Below are 14,196 nucleotides of genomic sequence, written 5' to 3' on the forward strand. Positions count from 1 at the left end.
CTTAATGTGTTAAAATAAAAAATACAATAAAATAAATAAATGAAAAAAAATGGACATTTGTGTGGAAATTAGTTCCAAGCTAAAACCAACCAGCACACTGTAAAGCTTAGGGAAGGTATGTACATTTGGCCGGCAGATAGAATAAAATGTTTAATATTTAGTAAACCAAAAAATCAGAAAGAATACGGTTTTCTTTTTGCTTAAAGCACAAATATCCTTCACCACCTGTAGGTATGCATGGGCATCTGGAGAAATAAAAACAGCATGGTAAACTGACCCTCCTCCATCTGTTTCCCAAACTGATCTGTAACGTTAGTGATTTTATACACAATATAGACCTATCTAGAACTATCAGAAGGATATAAAAAAAAATTAAATTTTGCAAGAATTTTTCTACTAGAGGAGCAAAAATCAACACAACATTTGGCCATATTGTGTTGAAACCATCACTTAAGCAACTCAATATAAATTTCATATTTATAGATATTATTGAAAACTTTGACGATAGGGTGATTGTATTTTTTTGTTAAATATATGTCTGTCTGTCTGTCTGTCTGTCTGTCTGTATGTATGTATGTATGTATGTTTGTAAGAATTTGTTCTTTTTTTTCGAGAGCTCTTGTCCCATCCCCTCAGTACAGAACATCTGTCCTGAATATTTCGTGCTCCTGCAGTGACGTCACAAGACACGCATCTGTATTGGGAAATGACTTTGTAAGTCTACTCACCGTCCTGAGTAGTCATCTATTTAGCATTGCACGTCATTTCTAGTACAGTACACACTATTTATAACGGTGGTGTGACATATTAGATATGAGTTAATGAGCAGGGCACCGCTTCACTTCAGTTCAGACTGCACCAGTGTAACTGAGTATACAGTATACTGTACCGCACAATACTCAGGCCACGATGGAGTATGAGTGATTTATTGCCTTCCATAGCGCGCGGGCGCGCACACACACACACACACACACACACACACACACACAGCCCACTTGCTTAGCGCGCGCGCGCACACACACACAGAGAGCTGATGAAGAGATAACACCCACAGCAGCATCGTCCGGATCATGGGCTTCTCTGAAAGGGATTTCCAGGATTTCCTAAAAACATGTGACCCACTTCTTTTTATTCGATTATTCGAGCTTTCCTCTGGATACTTTATATCGAATAAGAGCATCGCGGTGAATGGGGAAAGTGGGCGTCCTGCGGATTGATCACTAGCATCAGCCAGCTTCAGGTATGTTTTAGGATTTTACAAGAAACACTTGAGTGCGATAGACTATTACAATCAACTTACAGTATTACACAGATTAATAACTCATGATGTTGCTCAAATTTGTTTTTTTAAAATAAAATAATCATTCTGTTTGATTTCCTTTAATCAGACTGGAGATTTGTTTAAGACACTGAATGAGTTACTCCATCACTTCATACTCCATTCTGAGAATGTGTAAAATATGAATTTAAACAGAAAAGGGCTGACAATTGATTTTAATGTCTAATAATATGCCTTAATTATGTTTCTTAGATATAAAAGACAAGCTTTAATTCACCACCCACCATTAGACTGGTCATTACCTTGTAGAGATTGTATTTGTAAAAATTGTAATTAGTAAACAGGATTTCCGGGGTTAATCAATGTTTGTTTTTTTGTAAACATTTTTAACCCTTGTATGTTTGAGAACATGAAAACATGAGATAAAATGTAATATACCTTTATAAACAAATGCAGATCCCTTATAGAGGTACATTACATACACCTTTCTAGGTAAAAGATGCCTAATGAAGGTACAATGTGTGAATGTGTGAATATGGTGGAATACCATTAAAATAATCGGATGTGTATGTATATACATTGGGTTTTCTCATTTGGAATATTTAAACCACAGTAAAAATCCAACTGATAGTTAGTGATAACTTGTATCAGTTTTATGTTATACAGTTTGTCATTTATAAACGGTTGAGGAAGTCAAGACAAATGTTCATGATGTGTGGCATCTACATCACACCTGCTGCTTTGCTCCCCAAAGATATGTACCAGCTGCTCCTGTATTATCTGAGAGTCAGCACAATTTTGGCAAAGATGTCTCGTATGTTCCAAAGCTTCAAAGAACAGCTATGTATTATAATGTGAAGAAAGATTTAAAATGCTGTATCCTGGTTAAAAACATTATCTCTGCAATGCAGGACACACCTCTGCTTTAAAGGCAGTTATATCATCACTCTGCTGCAGGATGAAATGCCATCATTTTAATGATCCAGAGATGTTTTAGTCTGTATTAGGTACCTTCTTGCATATTTCAAAAGACAAATGTTCTGGCTGTTGGGCTTGTCATACAAAGATGAGAAAAATCAATTGACCCTTTGCAGAGGATACAGAGTGACTACAAATGGCCAGAGCAGATTTAATAGAAATAGTAAGATTTAAACGCAAATAATGAGTGAGATGGCAATAAGTGGGTGTTGTTTGCTAGATATTTAATGAATAACACATGACAAGGTATGCTTATATTGCAGAATAAACCAGAGATTAAATTATTTTCCAAAAGCAACACATCCTAGTGTTTTTTTAATCGTGTACTACAGCAATTTAACAATGATTAATTGCTTCATTTATAGTGCATTTCTATTGGGTAATAGTATGCTGAATATGCAAAACTAGAATTTCTAGCAATAATAAAGAGTCATTCTGTCACCAGAATGACTGACAGAAAAAAATACAAAGCACTCAACTTACAGTTTTACCTCTGACTGTTACAAAGTACTGATATTGGAGACTAAATAAACATCTCCTGGCAGATAAATTCACCATATCAATGATTAAACACTTCTTGTGTGGAGCATCAACTAGATATGTCCATGTCTAAGTTTTACTGCAGGAACGATACTGTATTAGAACGAGTGCATAAATATATAAACCTTGGGTTGGAAGTACATGGGTTGGACTAGAAGATAACTTTACTATCACCCTATGGCTGAATGAGCACAAACATCCACAACCACTTTCCAAAATGTAGTAAAACGTCTTTCCAGAAGAGTGGAGGTTATTATAACAGCAAATCAGATGATCAGTACTTTTTACAGATTTTTTTCTTGTGGCTAGCTACAGCAGAATAGAGTTGGTTAAGCTTTATAAATGATTGGGATTGTGAAGTGTATGCATCTCAATCACCAATAAAACATTGTTCTGTTTAGTTTTTTTATGCTACGACAATAGATATGCGGCTCAACTTCTAATTATACATTTATTATATCACGTATACTGAAAATATACAAATCGAGTCACACATGAGAATAAGGGACTATTAATATTTCTACTGATGCAAAAATTCTTGGTGGTTATTATTAAAAGTATGTCTTTGACTACCAGGCTCTAGCTGTCACACATGCCCTGTGCGTGCGCACACAGACACACACACACACACACACACACACACACACACACACACACACACACACACATATTGAAAGTGTCTTTTTCAGTCCCTCTGGAGATTTAGACCGCTATTCGGATAATGTGGCTGGGCAATGAGACGGCAACAGCTCAAACTGAATGTTGCGTCTTGAGCTGTTGAATTCTCACCATGTCAAATCTGCCTGGGAAAGAAATCCAGGAATATATTCTACTGCTGGCTTGCCTGTGATTCAAATTTCAGGGGATTCACCAGCACCAGTTCCGATCTGTTCTTCAAAAATAAAACTCGGCAGCAGCCTGCAGAAATTCAGTTTACATTACAATCTGGTATGTTTTGTAGGTTCTCACTGAGATTTCACACTCAAGATGTCATATCAAGATAATAAAAAATAATCAACAAGAAATGAACGCCATCCAAACAAAATCTTGACGTTGTAAACATCTGTTTTTATATTCACAAAGTGATTGCACCACAGCTAATGTTGCTCATAATGTGAAATGCTACAGGCACTGGCTGAAACGAAATAAGGTGGACAGCCTCACTAATGCCATTATAGAGGTGCACTAATGTATAACACTCACTGGTTATGATGTTACCAGATAATGGAACTATTATGCCTTATTATGCTTTTAAAATGTTAACGACAGCTGTTCAGGATGTATCACCCCAGTGCTGTTTACACTGATACAGTGACTAGGGGGTACAAAAAGACATAAAAATGAAAAATACACTATAATGCCAACGAATATCATATATCATAGCAAGTTCTCATATCTTTCTATTATCTTTAAACTTTATATTAGGAATATGTCAGGAAAGATCATTTTAATTGCTCTATAGGAAATATTTGTTTTATGGTATATTTTAAATATAATTATTTGTATTTTCAAGCATAATCTCATAATTAATAACAAATATAGATAGGTGACAAATCAAGGAAAAATCATTTGCTCTGACATGCTTTGGGGCATTTTTCTGACATTGTTTAGATGCATTTGACTTCTTAAAAGAAATCAATACAAAGTTATTCTGATTGATCACCTTTATCATATGATGAAACATTTCTATTCTGTTGGGGACAATTCCCCCATTCAAAGGACATAAGGGCTCACTGAATGCTCGGAAAGTATAAAAAAATAAAGCATCACAGTCAGCACATCTTATCACAGTTGAACATCTCTGGGAGATTTTGTATCAACATGTTAGATAACTATTTCCATTAGTCTCATTTTGGCACAAACAGAGGGCATATTTTTTTGTTTGCAAGAAGGATGTTAAATCCTTCAGTACAGTTTCTCAATATATAAGAAGAATGATATTCATAAACAGTTATGAATAAAATCTTTTATTAAATAATAATGTTTTCAAACAAAGCATTTTTCAGGATGAAATATAAACATTGTATAGTGCAGTGGGAATTATTTGCCTTTTTTTCATCAAAGTCATCATGTTAGAATAAGATGCTATGAAGAGGAAAAAGGAACAGATAAACAGGCATATCCTGTTGATGAGCCAGATAATGAGCCTAATACAGACCTATAAATCTACAGAGGATTGAAGTATATAGCACAGCCATATTAATTAAAGAAGCGTTATGTGATTCTCAAGTCATATTTTAAATACCAATTCGAGAGAGTCAAGTTAAGAGTCAAGAGGCTTTTACTGTCATTTCTACTATACACAGTGATGCACAGTACACAGTAAAAATGAGACAACGTTCCTCCAGAAGCCTGGTGCTACACTAAACAACATAGAGCTACAACACACAACATAAAGCTACATAAAGTGCACAAACTACAAAGAAACAAATACACTTCATTTGTGGACCTGCTCTATTTTCCCATCAATATATAAAGTGAACTCAGACATAATCTTAGATAAATCACCCATTTCCATTTTTATATTCACTGCTAACAATATTTTTCATCATCTGAGAATAACAGCGCATTAAATTAGCACTTGAAACTTTCCGATTAACAAACTAAGTAGAAGAGCCAAAGGAAACATCAGTTCCGTGTGAAATTCCTTCTTATCAACAGAAGTATTCAACTACGAGTAGTACTTCTTACCCTTATAAGTATTTGCTTTGCAATTAATCTATAACATATTTACTTGTTAAATTTAAAAGGTTAAATATACAGTTTGTTGTTTTGAGAAGAGTAATATTATAAATCACTCAAGAAAGTCTAACTAACTATGAACATGTCTGTCTTGTTATTTTTCATTTATTTCCAGCATGTCAGAAAACACAACATTACTGCTTTCCAGCCCCACATATTTATTGGACAGCTCTTCTCTGCCGAATGTCTCTGTACCACCGCCGCTGCCTGCCTGGGAGACCCCGACCTTCACTACTGCTGCTCGATTCCGCGTTGTGGCCACGCTGGTGCTCTTTATATTTGCAGCGGTCAGTAACCTGTCTGTGCTGCTCAGCGTGACACGGGGTCGAGGCAGACGCTTGGCCTCACACTTGCGTCCGCTCATCGCCAGCCTGGCCTCGGCTGACCTCGTCATGACCTTTGTTGTGATGCCCCTGGATGCAGTGTGGAATGTTACGGTGCAGTGGTACGCTGGCGATGCCATGTGTAAGCTGATGTGCTTTTTAAAGCTGTTTGCTATGCACTCGGCTGCGTTCATCCTAGTGGTTGTGAGCCTGGACCGACACCACGCTATCCTGCACCCACTGGACACACTGGATGCAGGACGCAGGAATAGGAGGATGCTGTTGACTGCATGGATACTCAGCCTTCTCCTTGCTTCCCCACAGGTCAGTGCAGCTCTGCTTACACACAAATATGACATCGGTACCTTATGAATGGGTTTCTTTTTATAATAGATTTATTTGTATGAATCAGTTTCACTGTCAACGTGCTGTTCTTATTTCTTATAAGTAATCACATTTCTGTCATGGAATATCTGTCTGTACTTTGTGTTGCCAGTGCAGAAGTCCAGTACATAATGCATGGCATTAGCCACAATGTGCACAATAAAGTGCAAATATAAGCCATTGGCTCCTCGGAAAGACCTTTAATGTTCCTCCGATTCTGGCACATAAGCTTCCATTTGATTTGAAGCAGGTCTCTGTACAGTTATTCACAACAGAGATGTATGTCTGTAAATGTGATTTTGTTTAAATTAAATACACCAGATATTTGTGCACATTTGTCTATAGACTCGACAAAGCCTAAAATTAAGCAAAATCACTACTGAATAACATCTCAGTGCCTGGCTACACCAAAGTGTAAATTTTTGGTCTTCACGTACTATATGGCAGTCCTATGTCCTGACCTATGCCATGTCCACATCAGGTAATCAGGTGCTCACATCTGGTACGGGTGCCTAAAAAGGGGTGATCAACAAAAATATAAAAAAAATTACCCAATGTCTTCTACTTCTGGCAGATGTGATATACAGAAAAAAACACTGATATTTATACCCTTAATAAATCCTGATATAGTCCATGTTTTACTGTAAGATTGTTTTTTTTTCTGCATCACTTTAATTTGTGTTCAATATTACTGCTTTGCTGAGTGAATGTAAATAATATGTGTCTCAGATGCTGATGTTACTTATAAGATTTTTGTCTGAAATGCTTGCAGAGGCAAAATTTTCACCATGATATGTTTATATAAATTATTTATGTGTCCAGCATCCATAGCGCTAAGATTACCATGTATGTTTATTCAGTTTATTGGATATAAATTAAGTATTCTTCACATCCTTATAAAATGCAGATGGGGTTAAACTGAGGTTACAGTACAGTTTACAAAGATTTATTTAGGGTGAACTAGCATGCCATTTAGTAAATACAAGTATTTCATTTTAAGGAGTAAACATTTAACAAAAATGATAAAATTAGAACTATACACACTAGATATAAAACAAAACATGCAAACTGTGGGTAAGGTTATGGAACAAAACACATACAAGACAAAGACAAACGCTTGGCAATAGGACAAAAACAAAACAAAAACAGAACCTAAACAGAGGTGTGTATTAGTGATAACAGGACTGATGTGAGTACTCAGTGACATGTGACAGGTCATGTGACAAGTAGGGGTTAATGGGTAGTGTAGTCATTGTGCTGATTTCAGATGTGTGCATTCACTTTGAATTCCCATTTCACATTTAGTTTCCATTTGCTGTTAAAATAACCTCCACTCTTCATGAAGGATGTTCCACTAGATACACTAGATCCATACTCATTCAGCCACAAGTGTGTTTTTTTAATTATATATATATAAAATTTATCCAATACAGGTGATTTAACTAATGAACATAACAAAATTATCATGTTAGGGTAGTTAGGTCAAAATCCTTTTCAGGCAATAAAATTCTGAAGTCATTGATCCATAAACATCACCAGATGCTAATTAGCTTCCCTGGTGATGATCTATCGAGCCTGTAATGCTATTTCCAATTGCTGCTTACTTCAAGGGCTTTTTGCCAGGCTGCCATTGCAGGACAGGCATGATGAGGCTTTTAATTTGACAGTTAATCATATCATTACCTTTGCTCTACCCTGTGTGTAACAGCCTGCCTACGTGCATACATAGTTTAAAGCATGAGTACCTGATTTTTTTAACTCTGTGTCTATGTCAGCATCTAGTTGTGTGTCATTAACGTTAGTTAGATTTTTTTTAACACAGGCTGCCAAGCAGTTGCATTATTACCTGACAAAACAATACATGATCTTGTTTAGCTGATCCTGTATTAATATTTGGTGCTAATTTGTAATTAATATATTTGTTTCTATTTCTGAAATCTTATCTCATCTCATCTCATCTCATCTCATCTCATCTCATCTCATCTCATCACATCTCATCTCATCTCATCTCATCTTATCTAATCATTCGCTCAAAACCTCTTGAAAGTATCTTCCAGAATTCAGTCTATACGTATCAACATCTGTGCTTGTTTGAAAATATTAAATGTTCATTCTGGAAAATGTATTCACTTATCTATAGTGTGAAGGATGAATGGATGTAGTTCCTCTGGTGTAGCTTACTTGCATGTGTTTGAGAATTTTAATGTTGTATTCCTTAATATTTCTTGATTTTAATAAGTTAATTTGAGTAAAAATCTATATTAAAGATTTGCTCATTCTCACTGCCTTCGCACCTCATGTTGAGCTCATGTGTGATTTGGAAGATATTTTGGAAAAAATAATCATTATATGCAGTAGCCTTGATGTAGTAGCTCCATCTTTTATTTTAATAGTATGAGTGTATGACTGGCTTTAGGAATTGACAGTAGACATGGCTTGTCATGTGCTAAATGTATTAAAAGACCCTCCAGATATGTCTACGAGGGTTTCTTTGGCTTAATATGCAGAGTGATAAATGATACAAATAAACATTTTTAATTGTAAACCGTTATAATAATTGTACAGTATTTTTTTATTTTATTTTATGTGATTATTTGTCCTTTACTACTACTAGTCTATTCACTAATAATTTCTCATTTATGTCTCTATGTGACAGTTGTTCATTTTCCAGGCAATAAAGGCCAAGGGAGTTGACTTTGTCCAGTGTGCTACACATGGAAGCTTCCAGCAGCATTGGCAGGAGACGGCATATAACATGTTCCACTTTGTTACGCTCTATGTGTTCCCACTGCTTGTCATGAGCTTGTGCTATACACGTATACTGATTGAAATCAACCGCCAGATGCACAGAAGCAAGGACAAAGGTGAGTGGCTGTCCTGATATGGTTGTGTAATTGACATGCCCTAAGGTGTAGTAACTGCATATGTCTTTCCAGCAGGAGAGCCCTGTCTGAGACGCAGTGGAACGGATATGATCCCCAAAGCCCGCATGAAGACCCTAAAAATGACCATTATTATTGTTGCCACCTTCATCATTTGCTGGACACCGTATTACCTCCTTGGAATCTGGTACTGGTTCCAGCCACAGATGCTGCAAGTAATTCCTGATTACGTTCATCATGTCTTCTTTGTTTTTGGAAACCTCAACACGTGTTGCGATCCAGTCATATATGGTTTCTTCACACCGTCCTTCCGTGCTGACTTGTCCCGATGCTTCTGTTGGAGGAACCAGAATGCATCAGCTAAGTCTCTCTCGCAGTTCTCTGGCCATAGGAGAGAAGTCAGCGGGGAAGCAGAGTCAGACTTGGGCAGTGGTGACCAACCCAGTGGACAACAAGCACAAATGATCTGAATGTAACTTAATAAAGATTTGTGCCAAGACAACATAGAAAGGGAAATGTGGTGATTACCTGAAATCATGTTTTTACCTCTGCCTTATCTGCCAGTCTGTTTCATGTGCCATAGAAATCTCTTATCATCTCCCAACATGAGCTTATACTCTGATGTTAAATTGCAATCTGACCCAGATATAACTATTTAATATCTGTAAGTGATTTTTTTTAAATCAAAGATCTCCTTGAAACACTATAGAGAGCAGGTCATATGTAACCTGAAACTGACACAAATTAGTTTTCCTTGAGTCTGTAATCGATTACACCAGCTCTGACATGAATCAGTGACATGTTAATTTGCAAACTGCCACCATTAATTATATGTACATGCATTGTGGTTGTGCTTGGTATGAATTATAGCTCTTACAAAGAGTATTTTTCTGTTTAACATCTGCTATTAAAGGACAGTTGATTTCCAAGACCAGCTGTAACTTAGTGCAACATTAACTTATGTTTGGGTGCCTGAAGTGAAAATGCAAACACCTTGGTCAGTTATGAAAGAACGCAGCATGGGATGACCAAAGAACAGCTTTGGTTGTGATGAAAAGCTGTTGAACAACACTCTCATGGATAAACAGTAGCAATATAAACTTTAAAGCATTACCATAAAAGAACAAATACATAAACACAACCTCCAATTATTTTACGTTACGGTTTATTGTATACTTTTACATGTAGCTACTTGGTGGAGGTTTGCACGTTCTCAATATCTCTGCATGGGTTTACTCTGGGTACATCACACAGCTGGGAACATGTCAATGATGTCTGCATGTTTGTCTCTCACACACAAAAAACTAAGGCATACCATGTACACCTCATGGTTATCTAAGTGCTTGTTGTGGCTAGGCAAGTTGTGTTTGATCAGATTGACCAAACGATTAAAGTATGTGTAAATGTTGCTGACCTTTTGAACAAGGAATACATTTACTATAAAAAGGTGAGATGTAGAAAAGAAAATGTACAGACCTATTAGCTTAGCTTACCAAAGCATGTATTAATCTTTGAAAAAAAAGTGTCAAGCATTAAGAATAGGAAGAAATGATCGATAATTGCTATTAAGTTAAAAAAACAAACAAAAAAAATCCTGTGTATATGAAGCACAGGATAGACTGTACCAGACTAAGAAGAAAAAAAAGAAGCTTATTATTCACAATCTTTATCTGTCAAACTCTTGCCTTAAATCTTGCCTTACTTTATTGATGATGTTGTAGCAGCAGAACCCCTGACTTCAGTCTTACTAACCATGTGTTTCATTCACTGATGACAACAGGTAAATGATCTCTGGGAAAGAAAAGTATGTAGGAATTGCACAAATCAAACAGCAACACAAGCTACATTTACAATTTTCAGTGTATTTATAGTTACTCGATCATGTTAAATTAAATAATGTCAAACTCTGATTTCTTGGAGTAAACTGAATAATAGATGTAAGTGCAAATAAGTAGATCACCTGAGGACCACAGTCTAATGCATTACTTGGTGACATGCTGATTTAATTACAGAAAATCTGGGTAAAACACTGATTAAATTGCTATTCAATAAAATATAGCTATTCAATAAAATTATGTCTATTTGTTCTTTAATTTCAAAATATCACAGCTATATTAACTATTTAGGCTACATTTCTGCAAGGTGGCAGTGCTCCCTGTTCATTAATGTTTTATCACAGGCATGAATGGGCTGTGAATGAAACAGGAGAGCTACTTTGATAAAGGAGATAAGACTTGGATTACAGCAAAGTTACTGACTCTGAATATCTAATGGGAATGGGAGTAATGGTAAAGTAACAGGCTGAGAAAATAAATATTGCAGAAGAAAAAAGCATCCAATAAGAAAGGGATGAACAATTTTGCATATTTGTGTGCGCTTTTTCTCAAATTTTTTTTAACAGATTTTAAGAGAAGACTTGACATCTGTTCTTCTGCTTGTCATGCACACTTTCCTTGGTACGTTTTGGTGGTATACTGCAAAAATCACAGCAAATAAAAAAAACATCATTAGATTGTTTTAAAACAAATATAACATTATTATGTATGTCAAAAATATACGTTTTCACTTGTGATTGACAGTTTTTTCTCTATTTCTGTTTAATTCTGAAGAAAAATGAATTATAAAAATTTATAAAAATAATAGTAAAATTATTATTAGGAATTTTAAGAAATAAATGTAATATTCTCATAATTTGTTATATATAATAAATTGATAATCAATCAACTTTGTATTCATTCAAGATATCTTCACAGGCAACTGGCACATGTTTTCTTTTCTTTTTTTTGCAGTGCACAATTCATGCTTTCAAGCTGTGATATTATACCCTACACTATTTCAAATAATACAACAAAAACATGATGATATATGTAGCTGTGTTTGGCATGCAGACATTCAACCCAAATATGCAGATGAACACCTTTAACAAATGAGCAGTGTATGTGTGAAGTGTGTGTGTGTGTGTGTGTGTGTGTGTGTGTGTGTGTATATGTGTGTGTGTGTGTTTGGAGAGGTTTGAATGAAAACAGGTGGGACTGATTGGAGCTGAAATCTTTTGATGTTAGAAATGACCAAAATTGCCCACATTGTTGACAGTCGCTTAAAGTACTATAAGGAGTAAATATTACTACTTTTGAATAGTATTTATGTTATATCAATGACAATTATCAAAATGTAATATTTATGATTTATGAATTGTGGTGATGGTATCCATTACCACTGTCCTTGTGATGTAACTAAATATTGATGTGGTTGCCTGTAAGACCTTCAGGGCACGTTTAACATATACTGGTGGTTAATGAAACTATTGACAGATAGATTTAAAGACATCTACACAAAACAACGCAAAAATATGCCAGTGATCAACGTAGTAGAGGCTCTTCAGAGAAAAGAGGTTTAAATGTCCAATGCCCATTACTGTTCACCTAACCATAATAAATCTTCTCTAATCTTTTTAATTAATAAAACAACTTTTTGTGCTTTATTTAGTGTGATAACATATAGGACTTTTTACTTGTTACTTCGAACACGCATGCGGTAAATGCATTGTGCTTTTTGTGTACTCGGTGCTGACAAACCTGACAGGATTCACCGAAGCCACCGCAATCTAATTGCTTCAGGACACCAGCAGGGCCGTCCTTATCTCTGAGCAGTTTTAGCATCACTGTCACTGACAAAGACAGAAACCCTAACACAACCCACACCCCCAATCATCCTCTCCTAAAGCACACACATGCACACAGGCACAATTTATCATACTTCTCCAGTGGAACCGTATGTGACAAAAACACATAATCACCGTTTCTTTTATTCCTGGTGTAATACAATATAGGTGACTAATCCCTTAATAAAAGCGATCCCAGTGTAGTAATGTAAATGAGACTGGAGTAAACTGGAGCTAAATAAAATTGACCCTGGCAGACAATCTGGTTTAGCGACACCAATAGCTTTTTAACATGACTTAAGAAAGAATGCACAAATGAGAAAAAAAAACCATTCTAAATATTTTCAGTTGAAAAGAGCAGCTATTGAAAATAGGGAACACATTTATAAAGCTGAAGACTGGAATTGTGTAATTAGGTATCATATGCAAGCAGTGAATGTGAACTGAACCAGGATTGGTGAATGAGTCCTTTCTGTTTTTCGAATATTGATGTTTAATGCTTGTTACTAATTGTGGTTTATAATTAGAAAGACATAATCAGTATAAAGCACACACTTGCCCATTTTCACTGCTTCTAACACACACACACACACACACACACACACACACACACACACTTTTGCCAATTTAACTGATTATTCAATGTAATCAATATAATAAAGTAAAACATTCATTTGATTTATTCTGTTTTATTTTTGTAAAATATGTAGCAGGCATTTTCATTGAAATTAAAAAAATATATAAACTGTTCAACTGTTGATGACCACAAATGTTAATAATAATAATGAACTGCCTTAATAAACTTTCTTTCAGCTTCTCCTGTTAGGGGTCGCCACAGCGGACCATCCGCATGTTTTGATTTGGCTCATGTTTTTACGCTGGATGCCCTTCCTAACGCAACCCTCCCCATTCCGGGCTTGGGACCGGCACTAAGGCTTGTGCAACCCTAATGGCTGGGGTTGGTTTCCTAACCGAGGATTAAACCAGGCCGCATCGGTGAGAGTGCCGCATCCTAACCACTAGACCACCAGGAAATGAACTGCCTTAATAAAAAATTTAAAAAACGACAAGCAATTTTGTTTTGCATTTCTGCGCACCTAACTGAAAAAATTTAACCAAACCATGACTTAAAAACCGAGGTATGTCCCAAATCGTAGATTTCATGTACAGTTACACCCCTACAGTGTTGTCTGTGTAGGGGTGTACTATATACTACTGTGTAGTATATAGATATATAGATATATAGATATATGTCAGAGTTTAGTCCGGTATCACCTCATTAACCGTCCGTGTGGAAACATAGCAAAGTTTCCGTTTGGTGTCCTGATAATTTACGTACTTCAAAACATCATAATTACTGTTTATTAGAGTATTAAAAACGTGAAAAGTATTAATTTAAGGTTCATA

General features: G+C 35.8%; 1 protein-coding gene across 2 annotated transcripts; it reads left to right on the forward strand.

Moving 5' to 3' along the window:
* The first annotated feature begins 883 nt into the window (after nt 1–883).
* gnrhr1 (gonadotropin releasing hormone receptor 1) lies at nt 884–10,750 on the forward strand. 2 transcript variants are annotated; one of them, XM_046834936.1, is made up of 4 exons: nt 884–1,240; nt 5,655–6,186; nt 8,903–9,110; nt 9,183–10,750. In XM_046834936.1, exons 2-4 carry the CDS (start codon nt 5,656–5,658, stop codon nt 9,596–9,598), a joined length of 1,155 nt encoding a protein of 384 aa, XP_046690892.1. In that variant the 5' UTR covers nt 884–1,240; nt 5,655; the 3' UTR covers nt 9,599–10,750. The 2 variants fall into 2 exon arrangements, with proteins under 2 accessions (XP_046690892.1, XP_046690893.1); XM_046834937.1 differs by having other exon boundaries at nt 9,186–10,750.
* Nucleotides 10,751–14,196: the final 3,446 nt, after the last annotated feature.

Source organism: Silurus meridionalis, chromosome 22, assembly GCF_014805685.1.
Source record: "Silurus meridionalis isolate SWU-2019-XX chromosome 22, ASM1480568v1, whole genome shotgun sequence".
NCBI lineage: Eukaryota > Metazoa > Chordata > Actinopteri > Siluriformes > Siluridae > Silurus > Silurus meridionalis.

Coding starts and splice junctions, on each gene's coding strand:
- gnrhr1 (XM_046834936.1), top strand. CDS start 5,656: ATGTCAGAAAACACAACATTACTGCTTTCCAGCCCCACATATTTATTG. Junction 6,187..8,902: donor TTCTCCTTGCTTCCCCACAG/GTCAGTGCAGCT, acceptor TCTATGTGACAG/TTGTTCATTTTCCAGGCAAT. Junction 9,111..9,182: donor GCACAGAAGCAAGGACAAAG/GTGAGTGGCTGT, acceptor ATGTCTTTCCAG/CAGGAGAGCCCTGTCTGAGA.